General features: G+C 54.9%; 1 protein-coding gene across 1 annotated transcript; it reads left to right on the forward strand.

The window, feature by feature from the left end:
- Positions 1 to 15,340: 15,340 nt before the first annotated feature.
- On the forward strand, positions 15,341 to 25,002 carry LOC311511750 (alpha-1B-glycoprotein-like). The gene is made up of 8 exons (XM_084612601.1): positions 15,341 to 15,451; positions 17,949 to 18,233; positions 20,773 to 21,063; positions 22,392 to 22,514; positions 23,055 to 23,082; positions 23,343 to 23,392; positions 23,920 to 23,957; positions 24,647 to 25,002. Exons 1-8 carry the CDS (start codon positions 15,421 to 15,423, stop codon positions 24,662 to 24,664), a joined length of 864 nt encoding a protein of 287 aa, XP_084468727.1. The 5' UTR covers positions 15,341 to 15,420; the 3' UTR covers positions 24,665 to 25,002.
- Positions 25,003 to 25,077: the final 75 nt, after the last annotated feature.

Below are 25,077 nucleotides of genomic sequence, written 5' to 3' on the forward strand. Positions count from 1 at the left end.
ATCAACACACTGATCCGCCGCACTGCTTAGCTGCACAGGGGAACGTGGAGCACATGCAAACACAGCTAGTCTGGCACATTTCTATCACTTCACCCAGTTCTACAGTATACAGCGCAAAGGACACCTGTACGTCACATGACAGAGCAGCATCAACTCAAAAAGATCACTTCCCATTGGTCTCCTCTCCTGCATCTTGCTCACCGGAGATGTGCTGCTCGGATTGGCTAGACCCCTCTGGAGTGGAGACGAGTTCCTGACTGACCAGACGACCCTGCTGTAGGCCCCACATCATCCTCCAACTTCACCTCCTCGTCCACGACTTTGTCCTTGGGGTAAGGTCCACTGTCCACTGCCTTCAGCCTGGCCGAAGTGTCCACAGGGCTCTTGGCAGTGGAGTGGGGTCAGTGCCGAGGATGGTGCCCAGCCCCGGACAATGGTTTGCCTCCCTTGTCTTCTGCTATTCCTGCCTCAGCTCCTTTATCTTCGCTCTGCCGCCCACTGTGTCCCAAACGTGGCCCTTATCACACAAGCCAGGAGAAATCGGCCTGTAGGTGTCGGAGTTCCTTCAGCTGGAGCGGAGCTGGGACCGGATGGCCTCCTCTCCCCATGCACTCAGCAGATCTAACAGCTCCCCATCGCTCCAAGCTGGGGGTTTTGCCATGTGGACCGCCAGGGTCAGCCGGGAAGATGCGATGTGAGCTCTCCGCTGAGCAAACAGGAAATGGAATTTCAAAAATTCCCTGGCCTTTAAAGGGGGCGGGACGGATGGTTGTTTACCTGGGTGCCGGGCAGCGGAGTTCGAACTGCTGACCAGAGCGGTCAGGATGGGCCTTATAGGCCACCTCCTGCAGGCCACTTACAGTGACACAACCAAGCATGGTGTGGTCAGTGACACAACCAAGCATGGTGTGGTCACTGACACTTTGTCGCTAAAACTTTGCCACAAAAAGCTCTACGCCTCTCCTCCAAGGGGTTTTACTTTGTCGGCTAAACAGGGGAATTTTCCCGGCGAAAGTGGCACTGTAGTGTGTTCACCTCCCCTGTTTTGTCGACAAAAGCTGCCATTTGCCGACAAAACTGTGTAATGTAGACGAGGTCTTAGACACCTTCATCTAATTTCAAGCCTAAACTTGCTGATTTTATATCCATCTTGCCAGTTTATATCCATTTGTTCTTGTGTCCAAACTGGTGCTCAATGTAAATAACTCCTCTCCCTCCCTGGGCTTTATCCCTCTGATATATTGATAGAGAGCAGAGCAGTCGTATCTCCCCTCAGCCTTTTTTGGGTTCGGCGAAACAAGCCAAGCTCTTTGAGTCTCCTCTCGTAAGGTGGGTTTTCTATTCCTCAGATCGTCCTCGTAGCCCTTGTCTGCACCTGCTCCAGCTTGAATTGATCTTTCTTGAACATGGGAGACCAGAATTGCACACAGTATTCCAGATCAGGCCTCACCAGTGCCCTGTAGAACGGTACAAACGCTTCCCTCTCTCTATGGGAACTACCTCGCCTGATGCATCCTGCGACTGCATTCGCCTTTTCCACAGCCACATCACACTGGCATCTCCTAGCCACCCTGTGATCAACCCACCCACTCTCCTCCTCTTTTGCTTCCAATTGGTACATCCCCAGCTTATAGCAAAAATTCTTGTCGTTAGTGGATGATCCTGCACTTTGCATTGTTAAATTTCATCCCGTGCCTATTGCTCCAGTTTTCCAGGTCATCCAGATCTTCGTCTGTACGATAGTCCGGTCCTCCTCCCGATTGGCAATACGTCCCGCCTTTTTGTCAGCCGCAAATTTTATGACAACCCGCCCAGTTTTTGTGCCAAGATCAGGAATAATGTGAAACAAGCTGGGTCCCAAGCTAAGTTCCCTGTTCGCCGTGCAGCGGTGTGGACGGACAGCAGCCCATTGAGCACCGTGACCTGCTGCTACTGGGGGAGGAGCCACTATTACAGCCGCCCGAGGGGGGCGCCCTAGGTGACCGGAGCTGGACGCAGCACTCCCGGCCTGCCCAGCGCCGAGCAGAGCGGGACTCTCACCGCCCGGGACTCGCACGCTGCCCCTCTCTTAATACAGCCTAAAGCTGCCTTTGCTTTTGGTTTTGCAACGGCATTGCACGGCTGCCTCATGCTGAGGGCATGATCCACCCCAACTCCCCGATCCGTCTCCGCCGAGCTGCTGCCAGGCCCGTTCGCCCCCACCCTGCCCTGCTGCGCTTGGTTTTTCTTCCCTACGTGCAGCACCTCTGTCGGCTTTGGAACAGTTCGGTGACGGGGTGCTCCACGCGGCTGGCGCCTCCTGCTGGCAGTTCTGGGGAACGGCTCGACGCCCCTTCCTACAGCTGCCTGCCGTCCCTCCGCCTCTCTCTCTCTCTTGCTCCAGCAGCTTCTGCTGCCTCAGCCCTGCGGCCAGGTCATGGCGTGCATGTTCCCCCGTTCAAAGTCTCCCTCCGCACCACTCCGGGGATGCCACCTGATGTACTGGGGTACCACAGAGCCCACCCGTTCCACCAGCCTGGGCTTCCTCACCCTGTCCTGCAGAGCCAGGCCCTCAAGCCTTCTCCAGCACATACACACACAGGTAGGGACACACCAGCTGCGGAAAGACACAGACACTGAAATCCGCCCTGCATAGGAAAGCTTTCAGCTAAGGAATTGACCTGCACTCAGGTGCACACCCTCTCAGGGTGCAAACCCAAAATTGTTTTGTCTTGCGCTGCACAGAGAACTGTACTGCATAAGCTAATTGAAATTTGCCTCCTCCCTCAATGTGGAGGAAGATATGCATAGCTTTGTCCCCCCACCCGCCAGTAATGAGTTCCACAAACTGGGTTTTGAGAAAACAAAACAAGTTTATTAACTAGAAAGGATAGATTTTAAGTGATTATAAGGGATAGCAAAGAGATCAAAGGCAGATTACTGAGCAAATAAAACAAACATGCAAACTATAGTTTAATACACGATAGAAACTGGCTACAAGCAGTAATTTCTCACCCTCAATGTTGTTTTAAGCAGGTTGCAGAGTTTCTTAAAGACAAACTTGAAGCTCCAGGTATTCCTTTCACAGGCCAGACAACTTCTAGCCTGGGTTCAGTCCTTTCTTCCCCAGATCAGTTTTAGGTGTTTTCAGCAGTCAGCTTGGGCAGGGACTCAGTGAAGAACCAACCCTGATTATCTCACTCCCCAGCCTTAAATAGGATTTACATAAGGCGGGAATCCTTTGTTTCCCAGTTTGATCCCCACCTCCTACAAGTGGAAAACTGCTATCAGTCCAAGATGGAGTCCAGTACCAGCTGACATGATCACATGACCCTGCCGTGTCAAAGCAGCCATGAGTCAAAGGTGGTTTGGAGCATCCCAGGAAACGTCTGAGGAAGGTGGGAGGTTAGCATCTTCAAAATCCTATTGTTCCCCCTAACGGTTCATTGACCAACCAGCCAGACTCATGGCGTTTTGTCTGTGGGCGTTCCTCAGGTGTAAACATTTTTGTAATTGGTACATTAAAGTTAGGAATATTGACTGATACTGAAATGATCCATGCATACAAACAGGATAATCACATTCAATAAATCATAATCTTTCCAATGATATCTTACATGACCCATCTTGCATAAAATACAACTTAGTGATGCCATATTCGTATCAAAAGCATATCCCGATGGAGAATATGAAGTGCCATAACTGGGTCAGTGGGGATCCTACCCAAACACACCAGTCTGTGCTCCGGCGACAAAACCGGACTAAAGTCTGGTGTCCCTGGGCTACTTCCTACCACAGTCTGGGTGGGGGTGGGGGGATTCTGCAGTCCAGGGGTCCTTTGTCTCCGTGGGGTACACTGCGGACGACAGTCCTGGCACCACGTCTCCAGGGCTGATTTCCCCCGGGGGCAGGGCACTCCACAGCACAGAGTCATCTCTGCATTCAGCAGCAGGCTGGAGACATCTGCCTCCTTCCCCTGCAGGGCCCTCCCTTTATACTTCCTGCCCCGCCCCGGTACTTCCGGGAAGGGGGCGGGGCACATTTGGCTCCACCCACCAGGGGGGAACATAGTGGTCCCTCGCTCTCAAGTCCAGAGGGAGGACGCTCTGCTCACTACACCCCGATTATGTGTGGAGCCTTCATTTTATCCTCCGTTTCTCAGTGTATTATGTGATGGTACGGCCAATGGATGTGCATTTCCTATACAATCAATGGATGCTCCTTAGACTAGAGATGCAGGATTAGCGCAGTATAGGATAGATAAGTAGGCATGAGGAGTGTGTATTAGGTATTAGTAAAGCACGGTTAATAGCAAGACCTACAGGCTGAGACCTGTACGATTTTAGCTTCGCCAGACTAGGCCAGAGGCTTAAGATGATTGCATGACCTAGCGTCCTAGTCCTCCTCAATGACTTTATTGCCTCTGCAAGCGGTGCTCGAAGGGGAAGGGGAGGGTGGTTAGCTTACAGGGAAGTAGAGTGAACCAAAAGGGGGGGGGCAGGTTTCATCAAGGAGAAACAAACAGAACTTTCACACCGTAGCCTGGCCAGTCATGAAACTGGTTTTCAAAGCTTCTCTGTTGTGCACGGCGCCCTCCTGTGCTCTTCTAACAGCCCTGGTGTCTGGCTGTGCGTAAGCAGCAGCCAGGCGATTTGCCTCAACCTCCCACCCCAGCATAAATGTCTCCCCCTTACTCTCAGAGATATTGTGGAGTGCACAGCAAGCAGTAATAACAGTGGGAATATTCGTTTCACTGAGGTCTAACTGAGTCAGTAAACTGCACCAGCGCGCTTTTAAACGTCCAAATGCACATTCTACCACCATTCTGCACTTGCTCAGCATGTAGCTGAACAGCTCCTGACTACTGTCCAGGTTGCCTGGGTATGGCTTCATGAGTCATGGCATTAAGGGGTAGGCTGGGTCCCCAAGGATAACTATAGGCATTTCAACATCCCCAAGGGTTATTTTCTGGTCTGGGAAGAAAGTCCCTTCCTGCAGCTTTTGAAACAGACCAGAGTTCCTGAAGATGCGAGCATCATGCACCTTTCCTGGCCATCCCACGTTGATCTTGGTGAAACATCCCTTGTGATCCACCAGAGCTTGCAGCACTATTGAAAAGTACCCCTTGCAGTTTATGTACTCGCTGGCTTGGTGCTTCGGTGCCAAGATAGGGATATGGGTTCTGTCTATGGCCCCACCACAGGTAGGGAATCCCATTGCAGCAAAGCCATCCACTATGACCTGCACATTTCCCAGAGTCACTACCCTTGATATCAGCAGATCTTTGATTGCGTTGCCTCCTTGCATCACAGCAGCCCCCACAGTAGATTTCCCCACTCCAAATTGATTCCCGACTGACCGGTAGCTGTCTGCGGTGGCAAGCTTCCACAGGGCTATTGCCACTCGCTTCTCAGCTGTGAGGGCTGCTCTCATCTTGGTATTCTTGCACTTCAGGGCAGGGGAAAGCAAGTCACAAAGTTCCATGAAAGTGCCCTTACGCATGCGAAAGTTTCACAGCCACCAGGAATCGTCCCAGACCTGCAACACTATGCGATCCCACCAGTCTGTGCTTGTTTTCCGGGCCCAGAATCGGCGTTCCACAGCATGAACCTGCCCCATTAGCACCATGATGCCCACATTGCCAGGGCCCATGCTTTGAGAGAAGTCTGTGTCCACATCCTCATCACTCTTGTCACTGCGCTGACGTCACCTGCTCACCTGGTTTCGCTTTGGCAGGTTCTGGTGCTGCATATACTGCTGGATAATGCGTGTGGTGTTTAATGTGTTCTTTATTGCCAAAGTGATCTGAGCGGGCTCCATGCTTGCCGTGGTGTGGCATCTGCACGGAAAAAGGACATTGTTGCCGGCACCCAGTGCCGAGAGGCAAAACAACAGCTGGGGTTCGTTACCCGGTGTGCGTCACCCAATAATCACAATGGGGTGGAGAAGCAGAAAAGTTTATTTGCAGCTGCAAACAAGGTACAGGGAGAATAAAATCTCAAATCCTGCACCCAGAGCAGGAAGTTACACAGGCGTTTATACATCCTTTCTTCAGCATACTTATCCAATAGTAAGCTGCCCTAAGTATCCATATAGCCAGCCAATCCAGTTACCAGCTAGTTCCCTTGTTCTCTGTACCATCTGTTAAAGCACACATAAAGCTGCTTTATTCAGCATTTTTCTTCCATATCTGCCCTGTTTGGCCTTGTTTAGTTTCAGGCAGTCTGACTCTGCAACATATTGTTTCAGATCCTCAGCATAACTGTGCGAGTGCCTCCAGGCGGGGGGGCCAAGAACACCTGGGCCAAGTATGAGGGGGCTTCATCGATACTCGTGGTCTTCCATCCTCTCGAGTTACCTAGTGGCCATGCCCCAGTGTCCCCAACAACTCCCTCCTTTGAGAACACTCAACAGCCTTGGCTCTGCGTTTTCTCACTTGGGCTACTTATTTCTTTACAATTGGACTTTGCATAAGCACTTTGTGATAGCCCTGAAGAGAATGACTTATTAACTTTTGCAAAAGGGCCCTAACACATGATACTGCACAGCATAATACCAATAATACAAGCAATACAGGAAAGAGAAATTTCAATAGCAGCCTAAATAAACCACCAAGCCAAGATGACAAACCCCAGCCTGAAAACAAGGTTTGCAACCAATCGCTCTCGGGGGCAGTATAGGCAACCTGTGCTCCGGCTCGGGCAAGGGCCTCAGCCTGTACCACCTTTTCATAGATCTCATAACTGCTATCATTTACAGATACACACCATCGGGGCACGACGAGGGCAGAAACCCCTCCTTGGGATGCCAAGAAATAGTCCAAAGCCAGCCTGTTTTGGAGGGAAAACGTCCTGAGCTGCTGTACCTCTTTATTTAATGTTTTTACTGCTGACCCTAAATCACTAACCGAGTCCTCTAACTCTAAGGCAACTTTCTCAAGTACCATTTGCAGCCTTACAGTATAGCGGCCTATGTGTGCCATGGCTGGCCCGGTAAACAGTATTCCCAGTACAGAGCACCCTACAAGCTTCTCGGTTGTGAGGGAATTCTTCATATTACCCTCCAATGCCGTAGTCAGTCGCCGCAGGGTCTTTTCTTGTGACTCAACACAGGTGTCTCGGGCATTTCTAATCTTTCCTTTGGGCAGTGCGGCAGTTATTGACAGATGAGGAACTTCATGAGCTATATAACAGCTACCTGACCAGTGAGCCTTTCGGCCACATACAAAATCGTGACCCTGTAGGGCCCAGGAAGGACTGTTTCTTAAGGGGATTCCTGGGATCTTTAAGGCTGCTTTGGATGCTTTTCCAAACAGTTCATATGCCCCTAAAGGGGCATCCCATCCTCCTGACTGGGTACAAGTGGGGGCGTTTCTAATTGTGCCGTTCAAATTACACTCGCCATAGGGACCACTACAAACCCACCATTGGCTTGCTACATTGGAGATATTAACTGGACGGCAAGTTATATTTCCAAACCTTTCTTTTGTGGAAAGATTATTTGTAAGAGTTTCCCTAAAAGGGGAGGAACCATTACACCCACATTGCTGGCCTCCCCTTTTGGTCTATATCCAATACCCATCAGCCCACTGTGTAATAACACAGGAGCTTTTTCCCACAGGATGCCCATCGTGATCCGACTGGTTTCGGGTAAAACATAACACTCCCTCAGTGAGTACTGTAACCGAATACTCCTGGTCCGGATAGGTGGCTTGCTGTAAAGAGGTCTTGTTCCAGAACGGCGAGTCCGTTCTTTCCTGCTCTTTGGTGGCAGCCAATTCTGCTAGGGTCAGGGGCAGCATGTCAAGGGGCATTCCCATTCTGGGGGACAGTGGAGTCGGAGCACATACCCAGCTATCAGTCTGGTTTGTTAAAGTAGCAACATGGTGCGCAAGCGAAACAAAGGAGTTATGCTCCCGATATGCACGGTTTGGAAATACCAATACAGAGAATAACAATGTTACCCAATTAATTATCACCAGAGTCTTCCCAACCCAGGGTCTCCAGTACCTAGGTGGGCCCATTTTAGCATTAAGGTGCCCTCTATTTGTGTCTTTTAAACAGTAGCTTTAGCCCGAGATTGTCACTAGATGAGGAGTCAGCAGGCTGGACGGTCCACTTTTCTGCTGACGAGGGGACGGGTACTGCCTTCAGATGAGAGGGATGGATCCAGTTCTTGTGTCCCTCAATCTTTGCCGCTGTATGGGAGATCAGCAGGACGGTATAGGGTCCTTTCCACTTTTCCTGGAGAGGCTCGTCCTTCAGCTTCCACAGTGTCATGGAGGGTCACAACAGCATAACCCGCCCTTACAGCCTTGCCCCTCCCTTAACCCAGCAACCCTCTTGCCAGAAACAGAGGAACAGAAACATGACTGTTTAGAGATCATAGATGTCCAGTACTCCAGCCGTCCAGATTTAAAGGATGTACCCATCCCAAATGCAGATTATGAGTGGTATGCTGATGGTAGCAGTACTGTAATAGATGGGCAAAGGAGGGCGGGTTATGCTGTTGTGACCCTCCATGACACTGTGGAAGCTGAAGGTTTGCCTGCTGGGACCTCTGCCCAGCTTGCCGAACTAATAGCCCTGACCCGTGCACTTGAACTGTCAAAAGGAAAGCGGGTCAACATTTTTACCGATTCAAAGTATGCTTTTGGTGTGCTGCATGCTCATGCTGGCCTGTGGAAGCAAAGGGGAATGCTGACAGCCCAAGGCTCCCCAGTCAAGTACGGGCCCCAAATCCTCCGGCTCCTAGAAGCTGTACAACTCCCCTCGGAAGTGGCGGGGGTACACTGTAAAGCCCATGAAAGGGAGGATCAAGATGTGGCCAGAGGTAACGCCCGGGCAGATAGAGAGGCTAAGCATGCTGCCACCCTGCCATCCCCTCAGGCTGAGAACACCCATATGCATGCCCTTGTCCCATCAGTAGGGGAGCTTCCAACCCCTCAGTACTCTGGGGAGGAGAGACAGCTAACTGACAAAGTCGGTCTCCGGGAAAAGGAGGGATGGCTCCATTCCCCAGAAGGGAAGGTCCTCCTACCAAAGGGCCTAATCCGGCCAGTAGTGCAGAAACTACATCAAACCACTCATGCTGGCAGGGAAGCACTTATCCAGCTAATCGGAAAATACTTTATCACTTCCGGACTCCGACCCCTGGCTGCCCAGGTACAGGCGGACTGCTTAGTCTGCCAAAAGAATAACCCCCGACCGGGACATCCTGTGCCACCAGCTGCCCTAGAACCCACTCCGGGCCCCGGACAAGTGTGGCAAATAGACTTTACTGAGTTTCCCCGGACCCAAGGGTTCAAATATCTCCTTGTTATAGTGGATCGGTTCAGCGGACGGCCAGAAGCCTTCCCATGCCGTAACTGCACTGCCAGGACAGTGGCCCTCAAGTTTGTTAAGGAGATCATTCCTCGCTTTGGGCTCCCCCTGTGGATGGAATCTGACAACGGGACACATTTCACGTCACAAATCATTCAAAGCATCTCACATGCCTTACAGATCCCCTGGAAACTCCATACGCCCTGGAGACCGCAAGCCAGTGGGGTCGTGGAGCGGACCAATCAGACCCTTAAACGGCATCTCTCAAAAGTGTGCCAAGAAGCCTCACTGCAATGGTCTGATGCTTTGCCCTTCGTCCTACTCCGTATTCGCGTTCTCCCAAAGGGTAGATTAGGGCTCAGTCCCTTTGAAATTATGTTTGGAAGGGCATGGCCTATGAATGGCACCCCGGTTCTGTCAGGGGAATGGGAGCTGGGTAATGGTTTGTTGTCACAGTATATGTGTTCCCTGTCTGCTGTTCTCTTGTCTCTTCATAGGTATTCCAAGGATTCCCAGCCTCTCCCCTTGGACTCTCCCGTCCACTCCTTACAGTCCTGTGACTCTGTGCTTGTTCGTACCTGGAAAGACGAGCATCTCCAGGAAAAGTGGAAAGGACCCTATACTGTCCTGCTGGTCTCCCATACAGCGGCAAAGATTGAGGGACACAAGAACTGGATCCATCCCTCTCGTCTGAAGGCAGTACCCGTCCCCTCGTCAGCAGAACAGTGGACCATCCAACCTGCTGACTCCTCATCTAGTGACAATCTCGGGCTAAAGCTACTGTTTAAAAGACACAAATAGAGGGCACCTTAATGCTAAAATGGGCCACCCAGGTACTGGAGACCCTGGGTTGGGAAGACTCTGGTGATAATTAATTGGGTAACATTGTTATTCTCTGTATTGGTATTTCCAAACCGTGCATATCGGGAGCATAACTCCTTTGTTTCGCTTGCGCACCATGTTGCTACTTTAACAAACCAGACTGATTGCTGGGTATGTGCTCCGACTCCACTGTCCCCCAGAACGGGAATGCCCCTTGACATGCTGCCCCGACCCTAGCAGAATTAGCCGCCACCAAAGAGCAAAAAAGAACGGACTCGCCGTTCTGGAACAAGACCTCTTTACAGCAAGCCACCTATCCGGACCAGGAGTATTCGGTTGCAGTACTCACTGAGGGAGTGTTATGTTTTACCCGAAACCAATCTGATCACGATGGGCGTCCTGTGGGAAACAGCTCCTGTGTTATTACACAGTGGGCTGATGGGTGTTGGATCAAGACCAAAAGGGGAGACCAGCAATGTGGGTGTAATGGTTCCTCCCCTTTTAGGGAAACTCTTACAAATAATCTTACCACAAAAGAGGGGTTTGGAAATATAACTTGTCGTCCAGTTAATATCTCCAATGTAGCAAGCCAAAGGTGGGTTTGTAGTGGTCCCTATGGCGAGTGTAATTTGAACGGCACAATTAGAAACGCCCCCACTTGTACCCAGTCAGGAGGATGGGATGCTCCCTTAGGGGCATATGAACTGTTTGGAAAAGCAGCCAAAGCAGCCTTAAAGATCCCAGGAATCCCCTTAAGAAACAGTCCTTACTAGGCCCTACAGGGTCACTATTTTGTATGTGGCCGAAAGGCTCACTGGTCAGGTAGCTGTTATATAGCTCATGGAGTTCCTCATCTGTCAATAACTGCCGCACTGCCCAAAGGAAAGATTAGAAATGCCCGAGACACCTGTGTTGAGTCACAAGAAAAGACCCTGCGGCGACTGACTACGGCATTGGAGGGCAATATGCAGAATTCCCTCACAACCGAGAAGCTTGTAGGGTGCTCTGTACTGGGAATACTGTTTACCGGGCCAGCCATGGCACATATAGGCCGCTATACTGTAAGGCTGCAGATGGTACTTGAGAAAGTTGCCTTAGAGTTAGAGGACTCGGTTAGTGATTTAGGGTCAGCAGTAAAAACATTAAATAAAGAGGTACAGCAGCTCAGGACATTTTCCCTCCAAAACAAGCTGGCTTTGGATGATCTCTTGGCACCCCAAGGAGTGGTTTCTGCCCTCGTCGCGCCCCGATGGTGTGTATATATAAATGATAGCAGTTATGAGATCTATGAAAAGATGGTACAGGCTGAGGCCCATGCCTGAGCCGGAGCACAGGTTGCCTATACTGCCCCCGAGAGCGATTGGTTGCAAACCTTGTTTTCAGGCTCGGGTTTGTCGTCTTGGCTTGGTGGCTTATTTAGCCTGTTATTGAAACTTCTCTTTCCTGTATTGCTTGTATTAATGGTATTATGCTGTGCCGTCTCATGTTTCAGGGCCCTTTTGCAGAAGTTAATAAGTCATTCTCTTCAGGGCTATCACAAAGTGCTTATGCAAAGTCCAATTGTAAAGAAATAAGTAGCCCAAGTGAGAAAACTCAGAGCCAAGGCTGTTGAGTGTTCTCAAAGGAGGGAGTTGTTGGGGACACTGGGGCATGGCCACTAGGTAACTCGAGGGGATGGAAGACCACAAGTATCAATGAAGCCCCCTCGCACTAGGCCCAAGTGTCCTTGGCCGCCCCCCATCCCTCCTGGAGGCACTCGCAGCAGCTCTGCGTACTAGGCCCAAGTGTCCTTGGCCCCCCCGCCTGGAGGCACACACAGCAGTTATGCTGAGGATCTGAAACAATATGTTGTAGAGTTAGACTGCCTGAAACTAAACAAGGCCAAACAGGGCAGATATGGAAGAAAAATGCTGAATAAAGCACCTTTATGTATAGTTTAACAAATGATACAGAGAACAAGTGAACTAGCTGGTAACTGGATTGGCTGGCTATATGGATACTTAGGGCAGCTTGCTATTGGATAAGTATGCTGAAGAAAGGATGTATAAACGCCTGTGTAACTTCCTGCTCTGGGTGCAGGATTTGAGATTTTATTCTCCCTGTACCTTTTTGAAGCTTCAAATAAACTTTTCTGCTTCTCCACCCCGTTGTAATTATTGGGTGAAGCACACCGGGTAGTGAACCAAACCCTGCTGTTGTTTTGCCTCTCGGCACTGGGTGCCGGCAAGAACGTGGAACCATTGTCTGCCGTTGCCCTGACGGAGGGAGGGGCGAGTGACGACATGGCTTACAGGGTTGGCTTACAGGGAATTAAAATCAACAAAGGGGGTGGCTTTACATCAAGGAGAAACAAAAACAACTGTCATACAGAATGGCCCCCTCAAGGATTGAACTCAAAACCCTGGTTTAGCAGGCCAATGCTCAACCCACTGAGCTATCCCTCCCCCTGCTATTCCAGGCAGGACTGAATCTCCATTAAACTTTTCCAGGTGCCCCTGACAGAGCTCACTGAAACGATTGTCGGCCGTTGATTTCACGGAGGGAGAGGGGAGCAAAAGAATAAAAAACAAATCTGGTCTATTTCTTGTTTTGATCCACTCCATCTATCTTTTACATCTTTGGCTGGCAGAAGACGGTGCAATAGGACTGCTCGCCATCCTCAGCTCCTGGCTGGTCGGCAGAAGACGGTGCAATAGGACTGCTAGCTATCCTCATCTCCTGGCTGCTCAGCAGAAGATGGTGCAATAGGACTGCTAGCCATCCTCATCTCCTGGCTGGTCGGCAGAAAACAGTGCAATAGGGCTGCCGGCAGGACTGAAGAGAATGAACTGCTAGAGTCACTCCTATTTCAGTCCCTGCGGCCATGTCTGCACAGGAGCTCCTGACCGACCTTACTGAGGCGGCCAAGAGCTCCTAGGACATGAGGACGATGGTTATCAGGCCTATGCACCGTCTGCTGCCACAAGGCAATGAGCTGCAGCTCTGTAGCAATGCAATCCTGCGTCTGCCAGCACCCAGGAGACGTAGGGTGACAGTGCGCTGAGCGGGCTCCATGCTTGCCGTGGTATGGCGTCTGCACAAGTAACTCAGGAAAAAAGGCGCTAAACGATTGTCTGCCGTTGCTTTCATGAAGGGAGGGAGGGAAGGGGGGGCCTGAGGACATGTGCCCAGAACCACCCTCGACAATGTTTTTTGCCCCATCAGGCACTGGGATCTCAACCCAGAATTCCAGTGGGCGGCGGAGACTGCGGGAACTGTGCGATGGCTACCCACAGTGCAACGCTCCGGAAGTCGACGTGAGCCTTGGTACTGTGGAAGCGCTCCGCCCAGTTAATGCACTTAATGCACTTAGAGCATTTTGTGTGGGGACACACACACTCGACTATATAAAAACGATTTCTAAAAACCAACTTCTATAAATTTGACCTAATTTCATAGTGTAGACATACCCTTAGCCAGCCAGTAAAACAGGTTTATTAGATGACAGAAACATGGTCCAAAACAGAGCTTGTACGTGCAGAGAACTGGACCCCTCAGCCGGGTCCATTTTGGGGGGCAGTGAGCCAGACAACCACGTCTGCACTTCACTCCACGTCCCCAGCCAGCCCCAAACTGAAACTCTCTCCAGCCCCTCCTCCTCTGGGTTTTGTCCCTTTCCCGGGCCAGGAGGGCACCTGATTCCTTTGTTCTCCAACCCTTTATCTCTCACCTTGCAGGGGGGAAGGGCCCAGGCCATCACTTGCCAGGAGACAGACTGTCAGCCATTTATGTACACTGGCCCTTTGCTCTGCAACAATTACATCCCCTTATCCCACCACCTAGAGACTGAAGAAATGCATAGGGGAAACTGAGGCACCCCTATAGTATTCAGAGGAAACATTAAGAACAGTCCCACTTCGTCACAGGGCCTTTCACCTCTAGGGGGCTGGCTCAAATCTGCGTCCTTTTCTCTTAGCAGTAGACCCCACCCCCCAACCAGAGCCAGGAGAGAACCCAGGAGTCCTGGCTCCCAGCCACCCCCACCCCCCAATCACTAGACCCCATTCCCCTCCCAGAGCCGGGGTATAGAACAGGCTAGGTGTCGGGCATCAGGTTTTCACAGAATGTCACTGGCAGTAGCAGAAACAGGAAGCGAGCGCCGGCTCTGGCCAGACTTCCCCTTTCTCAGATTTATTCACTGCTCCTTTATCAACTCAGGATCTACATTTACCCCTCCCTCCCCTGCTCACGGGGACCAGAAACCTCAACTCCCACCCCCCTCAGACCCCCCTGTCATGTCTCTGTGCCACATCACTCAGCTAAGAACGGCGTGTGCAGCGATGGTACCTGAGAAGGAGGTTGGCCAGGTCCCTCCACCCTCATGCTCCAGGGCTGGGGCTGGGCCCAGCTGGGTCAGGAAGGAATCTCTGTCCCGCTCCTTGGGAGAGGGTTTCTTTGTGGGGGGCACTGTGTGTGGGAGGGGGGTAGAAGCCCTCCTCTACTCTGAGCTGCTGCTTCAGGGAGGCTAGACGGGCCTGTTGGAAAAGCTCAGGGCAGCCTGGACACCTCTTGACACCTCCTGAGATTCTCCTGTTCCCAGCTGGTCCCCGGACTGGGCAGCTCCCATGTGGGGCTGGGTTGTGATGGGGGGTGGCGTGGGACCAGGCAGGTGCAGGAGGGGATGTGGTTTGGCGGGTGTTGCAGGGAGCTGGCTTTGCTCTGACCCTGGTAGATTTGGGCTGGAGATTGCAGAGAAACCAGCTGATGGGAAGAAAGGGGCCGAGCGCATCACGGGCTTCCTGGGGCTGCAGCCCCCAGCGCAGTTCCTCATTCCGCTCGCACTCGGGCCTCAGGCTCAGTGGAGCTCAGCACTGGGGTGTTGGTGGCAGCGCTGAGGGGCCCCCCTGTCACGGAGTGTGGGGGAGTCCAGGCCCTGCACCCCTCTTCCTGGGATTCACTGAGACTCTCAGCCAGCCAGTAAAACAGAAGGTTTATTGGACAAGAGGAACACAGTCCACAACAGAGCTTGTGGGTACAACCAGGACCCCTCAATCACATCCTTCTGGGGGAGCAGGGAGCTCAGACCCCAGCCCTGGGGTTCCCTGCCTTCCTCCACCCAGCCCCAACCTGAAACTAAACCCCCCCAGCAGGCTCCCTGCTGCAGCCTCTGTCCACATACCTGGGCAGAGGTGTCACCTCCCCCTCCCCCTCCTGGCTCGGTTACAGGCTCTCAGGTCTCCCATCCCCCGGGCACATTCCCAGGTCAACCCTCCCCCCTCCCTGCTGCGTCACATCCTCACACCCCCACTCTCCCATCATGGCGTCTGCTCTCAGTGTCCTCTTCCTCGGTAAGTATCGGAGACAGCCAGGGCGTGTGGCCATGTGGGGGGTGGATCTGAGACCAGGGCTTGTGCCCAAGGAGGGGGGATCTGAGACCAGGGCGTGTGGCCATGTGGGGGGTGGATCTGAGACCAGGGCGTGTGCCCAAGGAGGGGGGATCTGAGACCAGGGCGTGTGCTCATGGAGGGGGGATCTTAGACCAGGGCATGTGCCCAAGGAGGGGGGATCTGAGACCAGGGCGTGTGCTCATGGAGGGGGGATCTTAGACCAGGGCATGTGCCCAAGGAGGGGGGATCTGAGACCAGGGCGTGTGCTCATGGAGGGGGGATCTGAGACCAGGGCGTGTGCCCATGGCGGGGTGGGGTGGGGTGGGGTGGAAATGAGAGCAGGGTGAGGGATCCAGTTGCTCTGGGATCTGGTCACTAACGAGCCGTCTCCTCTCCATGCTGCTGGCTGGCCGGTCACAGCGGGGTGTGGGGAGGGGAGTATCAGTCTGGGGGGAGAACAGTAACATCAAGGATGGGGGAGGGGATCTGAGTCCTGAACGTTACCCAAAACTCAACACAGACTCCCCCTGGGCACTCAGACCCGTCCCAGTTCTTCTCTGCCCCGCCCCACCAGGGAGTAACGAGGAGCTGACCTTGGCTCCCGGGGTCTGACAAAGCAGATGGGAACCATCCACTGGTTCAGTGTCCTGCCCCCCCAGGGCTGGGAAGATTGCGGGGGGCGGGGGGAATGTGGATTTATTTCAGCTCATACAAACGCTAATAGGGGCCATCTGTGGGCTCTAGATCCCCTCGGGGTAACCGAAACGTTCACGGTCAGTGCAGCCGTGGGGAAGACCCCCCCCAGATCAGCCCCCGCCCCAACACCTCCCTCCCCTGCACTCACAGCCGCCCACCCCACGATCCCAAGGCCTGGGGAAAGGTGGGTCTCTGCACTGTTGGGACGCTCAGAGCCAGGCTCTGCCCTGAGCCCAGCAGAGGGGACAGAGTCACTGGGGGGTTCCCCAGCCGGGGGAAGAAGCAGCCACTGGACATTCAGGGCTGAGGGTGGGGGGATTCCTGCCCCCAGCGGGAGCTGCAGAGCAGGGGGGCCTTTCCCAGGTAACACATCAGTTAGGGGGTGACGGGCGGAGCTGAAGGTTATAAACCTCAGTGGATAGGAGAGACTTTCACAGTCCCCTACAAGTCAGGGGTGGTGCTGCGTGTAAGCGGGGGAATGGTCCCGCTATTGTGGGGAACTTTCCTGGCTTATACCCACCCCGGTGGGATTGGCTGGCGAAAGGATCTGAGTCTTCGCTCCCACTCCCTTTACCCAGCGGCCTGCCTGACCTCGAGGGCTCCCCTTCCTCCCTCCCGTGTGGCAGAGTCCTCATGACCCCGGCAAGGCTGGGCCCCAGATTCCCAGGGGGCTCGACCCCCAACCTTGTTGTGGTCACTTCAGGAAGGGGCGAGGGTGTCCCCTCTCCCGGGTGCTCTCTCTGCGCTGGACGCTTCCCTGACCCCCTGATCATTACAGACAATTTATTACACAACAATCAATTTTTAAAAATAAGGAAAAAAATGGGGAAGGTGAAAGGAAAACCCGTCACCCCGCTCTGTGGCCCGGGGACGTCACAGCCAGCGTCTCTGGGCTCCGGTGGCTGCAGCTCCGGGGACAGAGCTGCTCTGTGGGCTGCTGCTTTGACTCTGCTCCCAGCACGGACCTCCTCCCCGGGCTGCTGTTCTGGCCCCTCTGGCTGGCCCGGCTCTGGGTGCTCCCAGCTCAGCTCGGGCCCCTGCTTTCTCCTTAGCTCAGCCCCCCTCTGTCTGCCCCAGGCGATTCCAGCTCACCCAGAGGACGGGATCCCCTGGATTCGTGACTAGCCCGCTGGCCCTGGCAATCAGGCTCACCTGGAGCGTTGGCCTCTCCTCATTGTTCCTGGGGACTGTCGGTCTCAGGGTCCTGGATTCCCATCGACCCTTCCCCTTGGTGCTGGGAGCTAGCAACCAAAACACCCCGAGTGAATGTCAGTAAGGGGACAACAGTCCCGTTACATGTGCACAGAACCCAGGAGTCCTGGCCCCCACCCTCCCTGCTCTCCCCACTAGACCCCACTCCCCTCCCAGAGCCAGGGACAGAACCCGGAGTCCTGGCCCACATCCTCCTGCTCTCCAGCCTAGACCCCAAGCCCCTCCCAGAGCCAGGGACAGAACCCAGGAGTCCTGGCTCCCAGCCCCCTCCCAGCACAGAAGCCAGGTCGTGAATGGACCCCTAGAGACTGGACTGGTGTGTCACCCACTTGGGAGCAGAGCTTTGGGCCCCCAGGGGCTGGGGTTGCTCCATGTCTCATGCTGTTAGCCCAGGGCTCAGAGGAAACTCTGGGCCCCTGTGGAAAGGCATCCAGGAGCCCGTCCCCAGGGCCACCGGGTCTGACCCCCCACGGAGGCCGCGTGGTGAGGACGGGCCCCAGGACTGGGTGACGGGGCCTGCGTCTCACGGCCTGTCTGCTTCCCCCTGCAGAGCCCAGCTACCCCAAACCCAACATCTCCCTGAGCCCCAGCTGGGGGGTCTCCCTGGGGGGAGCCGTGGCCGTCTGGTGTCGGGGGCAGCACCGGGGCATGCGGTTCGTGCTGAATAAAGATGGACGCTGTTTCCAAACTGTGGCTTCGAAGGGGTTGGAGGCTGAGTTTCCCATCAGCAACGTGAGCCGGGAGGACCGGGGGAGCTACAGCTGCTCCTATCAGAACAGATCAGAGCCGTTCGCCATGTCGTCCCCCAGCGACCCCGTGGATCTGGCGGTGACAGGTGAGGGGCCCGGCTCGGCGTCCCCGTTCCCAGCCCCACCCCCAGTCTGACCCTCACGGGGGCTCGGTGCTAGTGGGATGCTCAGAGCCAGGCTCTGCCCTGAGCCCTGACCCCGCAGTGGGGACGCCCAGCCGGGGAGCGGGGACGGAGTCACTGGGGGGTTCCCCAGCCAGGGGGGAGCAGCAGCCCCTGGGGACTCGGGGCAGGGAGGTGACTTTAACGCTGCCCCTTGTGTGTAGGAACCGTGAGTCGCTATTTAATCCCGTGATCCCCTCCCCACTGTTCTCCTGGTGCGGCCACAGACTCTGTGTGATGGGAGCACATCGCGGTTTTCGAAAGTGTCCTTCTTTGTCGGGGGGCCTCAATCTTGGGGGATCTCAGACCAACCGCCCACAAATAGAGATGCCCACAGTTAGTGGAGACCTCTGCAAACACTGGCCTCAGTAGCGCTGGATCCCTTGTGTTGGGGGAGCATGTAGGGCCCCCGCCATGGTCAGGGCCCCTTTGTGCCGGGCGCTGCATAAACACAGAGTGAAGAGACGGTCCCTGCCCTGGGAGCTCACGAAGGAAAGTGAATCTGACTGAGACTCAGGTTCCCCCTGTAGAATGGGGATAAAGACGCCTCGCTGCCTCCCAGGGGCTGACTTCCTTCCTGTGTGGGGCTCAAGCCCTGTAGTGCCAGGCTCCAGAGAGCAGCCTCTGAGTCGCCCTGTGCTCGGGGGGGGGGAGGGGGGGCGGCGGATGCAGTGAATGAGGCAGGGGCCACATACGGCATATGAGGACCCCAAGAATAAGGCCGCCGCGGCTCCATGTGTGTGGGACTGGGAGCCCAGGTCACAGGGCCAGGTTTCTGGGTCAGGGGGACTCTGGGATCTGGGAGAGAATCTCTGCCATGGATCTGCCCATGCCAGGGCCAGACGGGGAATCATCGAAGATTAGGCTTGGAGGGGACCTCAGGAGGTCATCTTGTCCAACCCCCTGCTCAAAGCAGGACCAAGGCCAACTAAATCATCCAGCCAGGGCTTTGTCAAGCCAGGTCTTAAAAACCTCTAAGGATGGAGATTCCACCACCTCCCTAGGGAGCCCATTCCAGTGCCTCACCACCCTCCCAGTGAAATAGTTGTTACGGGTTGGATCACAGAAACCCCCTTGGGGCTCCCAACTGATGTGCCAAGACTACTTCTGCCCCTGCCCTCCTTGCCAGCTTGGCACTCCAGAATCCTGCCTGGCTGCGCCAGACGCACTTGCCGGCCAGAAACACAGACCCAGGTCTGAACCACATCCCACAAGCTACAAGCTTAACTGAGAGCAGCTTACAGAAGTGTTCCTGTCTTTAACACTCAGATGCCCAACTCCCAATCGGGTCTAAACCCCAAATAAGTTGGTTTTACTCTGTATAAAGCTTATACAGGGTAAACTCATAAATTGTTCGCCCTCTATAACACTGATCGAGAGATATGCACAGCTGTTTGCCCCCCGCTCCCCAGGTATTAATACATACTCTGGGTTAATTAATAAGTAAAAAGTGATTTTACTAACTACAGAAAGTAGGATTTAAGTGGTTCCAAGTAATAACAGACAGAACAAAGTGAATTACCAAGCAAAATAAAATAAAACACGCATGTCTATGTCTAATCAAACTGAATAGAGATAAAAACCTCTCCAGTTCCAGTAAGCTTCCTTTTACAGACAAATCTCCTTCTAGTCTGGGTCCAGCTATCACTCACATCCCCTGAAGTTACTGTCCTTTGTTCCAGATTCTTTCAGGTATTTTTGGGGGTGGAGAGGCTCTCTCTTTAGCCAGCTGAAGATAAAAATGGAGGGGTCTTCCAGAGGTTTAAATACACTTTCTCTTGTGGGTGGAGACCCCCTCCTCTCTCCTATGCAAAGTCCAGCTACAAAATGGAGTTTTGGAGTCACCTGGGCAAGTCACATGTCCACGCATGACTGAGTTCCTTACCAGGCACGCCACATTCCTGGGAAAGCCCAGATGTGGACTGGCGTCTCCAAGTTCATTGTTGGCTTAAGGGCTTCTTGATTGGGCACTTACTGAGAACAGTCCTTTCTCAGGAAGCTGATCAACTGCTTCACTGAAAGCTACTCAGAATCAAACAAGTACGCAGCCGATACTCGTAACTTCGAATACGATAAGGACACATGCATACAAATAGGATGAATAGATTCAGTAGGTCATAACATTGACAGAGATACATTACGTGGCATATGTAGCATAAAACACATTCTAGTCATGTCATATATACATTGACAAGTATATTTTCATAAAGCCTTATGGGGGCACCGTCACAATAGTGTTTCCTAATATCCAAAGGAGACCTCCCCCACTGCAACCTGAGACCATCGCTCCTTGTTCTGTCATCTGCCCCCACTGAGAACAGCCCAGCTCCATCCTCTTTGGAGCCCCCTTCAGGGAGTTGAAGGCTGCTCTCAAATCCCCCCGTCGCTCTTCTCTTCTGCAGCTGGAGGCCGGGGCTGGGTGGGTGCCCGGGTCTGGCTCTCACAGCCTGTCTCCTGTGCGCAGATCCCAGCTTACCCAGACCCTCCATCTCTCTGAGCCCCACTGGGGTCACCGCCCCAGGGGCAGACGTCACCATCCGGTGTCAGGGGCAGCCCTGGGACGTGAGGTTCTTCCTGCACAAGGCTGGAGACCTGAACCCGCCGCGACACATGGACCCTGCTGGGGACGGGGCCGAGTTCCACATCCCCACCGTGGGCCGGCAGCACGGAGGGAGCTACGGCTGCAGCTACCGGCCCCGGTCAGAGCCCTTCGTCTCCTCGCAGCCCAGCCACCCCGTGCAGCTGGTGGTAGCAGGTGAGGGGCCCAGCTCCACGTCCCCGCTCCCAGCCGGACCCTCAGAAAGTCGGCACCCAGATGGGATTCTCAGAGTCAGGCTCTGCCCAGAGCCCTAGGAACCCCGTGGACAGGGAGCGGGGACAGTGTCACTGGGGGGTTCCCCAGGCAGGGGGGAGCAGCAGCTCCTGGAGGTTCACAGCTGAGGGAGGGGGGATCCCTGCCCCCAGGGGGAGCTGCAGAGCCAGGGCCTTTCCCAGGGGATGCTCCCCCGGCTGCCCCCGCACTGGGGACTCACAGAGGAATCAGGGCCCAGGGGCTGCCCAGCCAGCTCCGTCCCCAGCCACAAACCCCCCTCCCCGGGACTGACAGTAACGATCGATGCTGAGTCACGGGCAGAGTTGGATTAAGGTTTCCTGGGGCCGTGGGCCAGAGCAAGGGGGAGTCTCTCCCCACCTTTTCACCTGCCCTCCCGCTCCTGTCCTGCCTCCTCGGCCTGCGGCCCTGCCCACAGCCCCACCCCTTTCTGCCCCCTCCGTGGTCCCGCCCCATTCCGTCCCCCCACTGCAGCCCCGCAACCAATTTACTACTTTCTGCCCCCCCCAAACTACGGCCCCAAGACCCGAGAACTCTGTCCCCCTACCCCGGCCCAGGGGTGCAGCAGGGAGTCAGAGTCCAGTGTGGGACAAGGGGAGAATCTCTTGAGTCACAGATTATGGGGCAGCTTCCCCCAGTGGTTGCCCAGGGGGAGGGATGGAGGCTGTTCTCAGGAGCAGTGACTCCCCCGCCGCAGACGGATTTGGGAGGGGAGTGAAGCCTCCTGCTCAGACACGAACCCGCCCCGCTAACAGGGCAGCTGGAGGCCCCCTCTGGGCGCAGCTGGGCCCATCAGTGGACATGGGGGTGGTGCCCTGGAGGTCTCTGTGAGGCTGCCAGGGACAGCCAGCATGGGAGGCGGGATACCAGGCTAGATGCGCCCGTTGGCCTGAGTCAGTGTGGCCATGAGGAAGGGGGTGAAATGCCTTAGAAATGACGGCCAGGCTGGATCAGACAGCGCCCCCAGTGCCGTGCTGGGGCAATGGGGCCAGCTCTGACCGATGGGGTGAACGCCCCCTACTGAGCCCCCCGCCCACTGCAGCCCAGTGCCCCCTAGCACTACAAATCCCCCAAATCTTGCTTGATCTGACCCCACTTGATACCCTGGGAGCCCCCAACATCCTCCCCATAGAATTTTCTCCTGGCTGTGCCCTGCGGTGTCCCAGCCCCTTGGGTGCTGCCTGGGGTGGGAGGGGCCGGGGGGGGAACAGACCAGCCCCTCCCAGCACTCACAGCCTGCTGCTGTTTCCCAGGAGAATCGGGACCTCTGGCACCGCCGTCTCTGACCAGCCACATCATCGCCGGGGCGAGTGCGGCAGCCGCCGGCCTCCTCCTCCTCCTGGTGGCCTTCCTCTGCTTCCGAAAAACCCGAGCCAGTAAGTGCCCCCACCCAGCGAGGAAAGGGTTAAACCTGCCGCTAAGCAGGGCGGGATGGCATTACGGCTTGGATGGGGGACAGTGCCGGGAAAGCCACGGAGTGGGGTGGGGGCTCAGCAGGGGGTTCTATTGCATGGGTTATCCCTGTACACACACACACCTGTCCCACCCCAGAGGGGCTACATCTCAGCACAGACTGAGGGGTCCCCATATAACCAGTCCCCTTGCCCCACCCCAGAGGTGGCAGCATCTCAGCGCCGGGCGAGGGGTCCCTTTATTAAGAGCCACCGACTCCATGCCTGGTACATGGGGTGCCAGGGAAGCCGACCTATGGATCAGGTTTGTTATAGCGAGTCACTAAGGAGGGAGGATTAGGGACAGGAAAAGCCCCCCAAAGTTAATCTGCCCCGCCCCTGGCGCATGCTACAGTGTTGTCCTGCCCCCCACCCCTGCTGCCCTGTGCGGGGTGCGTGGCCGGGCTCTGGGACCGGAGGATCCCAATCTGCTGATGGGGGATTCTGGTTTGTGTCCCTCTGCAGGAAAAGGAGCTGCACCGAGACCCAGCAGGTAGGAACCCGGCTCCTCCCCCTCCCAATCGACCTGCCGGGGTCACAGGGCTCCTGGGTTCTCTCCTTCATCTGGGAGGGGAGTGGGGTCCAGTGGTTACAGCAGGGAGGTGTGGGTGTGTGTGTTGGGCTGTGACCAGGAGTCCTGGGTTCTAGGGAACTGGGTTCAGTGTGAGGCAGGATGGGGGGCTCTCTGGGTGTGTTGGGGAATCTCTCTGCGGTGGGGGGATATGACATTTACAAGGGGATTTTCTCTTTTAGCACCAGCCCTATGGGGGCATTAAAGGCATCGGCTCAGAAAGACCCCGTCTGTGAGTAACACACCCAAGGGGGTACCAGGGTGGGGCAGGGCCCCAGGGAGGGACGGGGCTTGTGTGGGCTCCACCCATATGGGGCAGAGTCTGATTTACAGCTGCTGCTGGGCGGGACTAAGGAGGGGGTCCCAGAGGTAGCTGGTGTCAGCTGAGAGTGTTGGACTGCGAGGAGCTCCCTGGGGCCACCCTCCCTTCCCGCTCTAGTTCCCCGTCCACTCCTGGCTCCCAGCCCCCTGCTCTAACCACTAGTCTAGACCCCACTCTCCTCCTGAGCCAGGGCGAGAACCCAGGCCTTCTGACTCCCAGCCCCCAGCCCCCGCTGTAACCCCCTCGACATCTTTGTGACTCAGTTTTCCTCTCTGTAACTCGGGGCTAATGACCCTGGCCCATGGTGTGGGGCGGGGAGGGGGTGGCTCTGCCAGTCTTTGACCCCCCCGGGATGGATGTGGGGGGTCAGAGCTGGGTGTGGGGTCCTGCTCTGGGCCAGCCGGGGGTGCAGCTCAGCGAGTGTCTCTGTTCCGCAGACACCTCTATCGACGAGGGAAAAGAGCCACAGACCCTGGTAAGTGTCCCCTGTTCCCCCATGGGGCCTGACCCCCAACCATGGGCCCCAGCAGCCCCCTCACAGCCCCCCCCCCCCGCAAATACACCTTTCCTGGCACACTCAGTGGCTTGGGTGTGGGGGTCAGGCTGGTAGGAGAGAATGTGTGTGTGTGTACCCTGTGCTCTGTGTGTGTGTTGGGGTGTTGGTAGATTCACACACACGCTCACACACACCCCAGTGACTCTCTCCCCTCCCTGCCCCAGGAGCCCGACCCCGGTGTCCAGGGACTCACCTACGCCGAGCTGGACGTCCAGGTGCTGCAGGCCAAGCGGGGTGTCAAAGTCAGATTCAGGACTCACATAATTTGTCAGACCACTCTGTTTATTAGCAAAACGCTTTGCTAATGCACCCAGGTGTGACCTTGAGCCTCAGAGAGAGGCTAACTTATTCATACAGCTAAGTCAAAGCCAATTTAACATAAGGGACAAAAGGAAGCAGAAACTGACAAATATACATACATATCTTATTTGCATACTAACATTTACCAATCTCCTAGCTCAGTAGGAGCTCTAAGTTAATTAGTTTGAGGACCCATTGTCTCACACTCCTTAATGTTTCTCTTCCTGACAACTATATTTCAACAAACCCTTCAGGTAGCATTTCTTTAATGAATTATAATTTCAATATAATTCATTCTACTTTCACAGGGGGAAAGCTGCCCCTGAGTCTGCCCAGCCCAGCCGCGATCAACATGCCCCGGGGGGCCCCGCAGTGAGAGCCCCCTGCAGCCATGGGGCACCTGGCCCCAGGGGGGGACAGACTCACCCCCCCTGCAACGCCAGTCCCAGAGAACTCTGCTTCGAAGAAGCTTCAGGGGAGACGCTGCCCTCCCCCCACTGCTGCCCTGTCCCATCGAGCTGCTGGCCCCCTGCCCCGTCCTGACCCACATGTAGGGTCAGTGTGGGGGGCTTAGCACCGGGAGGGGGAGAGGATGTGCCGAGGCTGTCTATGTTATTTTGCATCCTGTTAATCTCCAGCTTTGTAATAAACACAGAACCACAAACCTGCGCCCCTGCTGTGAATGTGTGTAACACCTGGGCGAGATGGGGTGGGGTGCGTGGGCTGGTTATAAAGGGAC

This window comes from Lepidochelys olivacea (assembly GCF_965140295.1).
Source record: "Lepidochelys olivacea isolate rLepOli2 genome assembly, chromosome: 23".
In the NCBI taxonomy this organism is placed as follows: domain Eukaryota; kingdom Metazoa; phylum Chordata; order Testudines; family Cheloniidae; genus Lepidochelys; species Lepidochelys olivacea.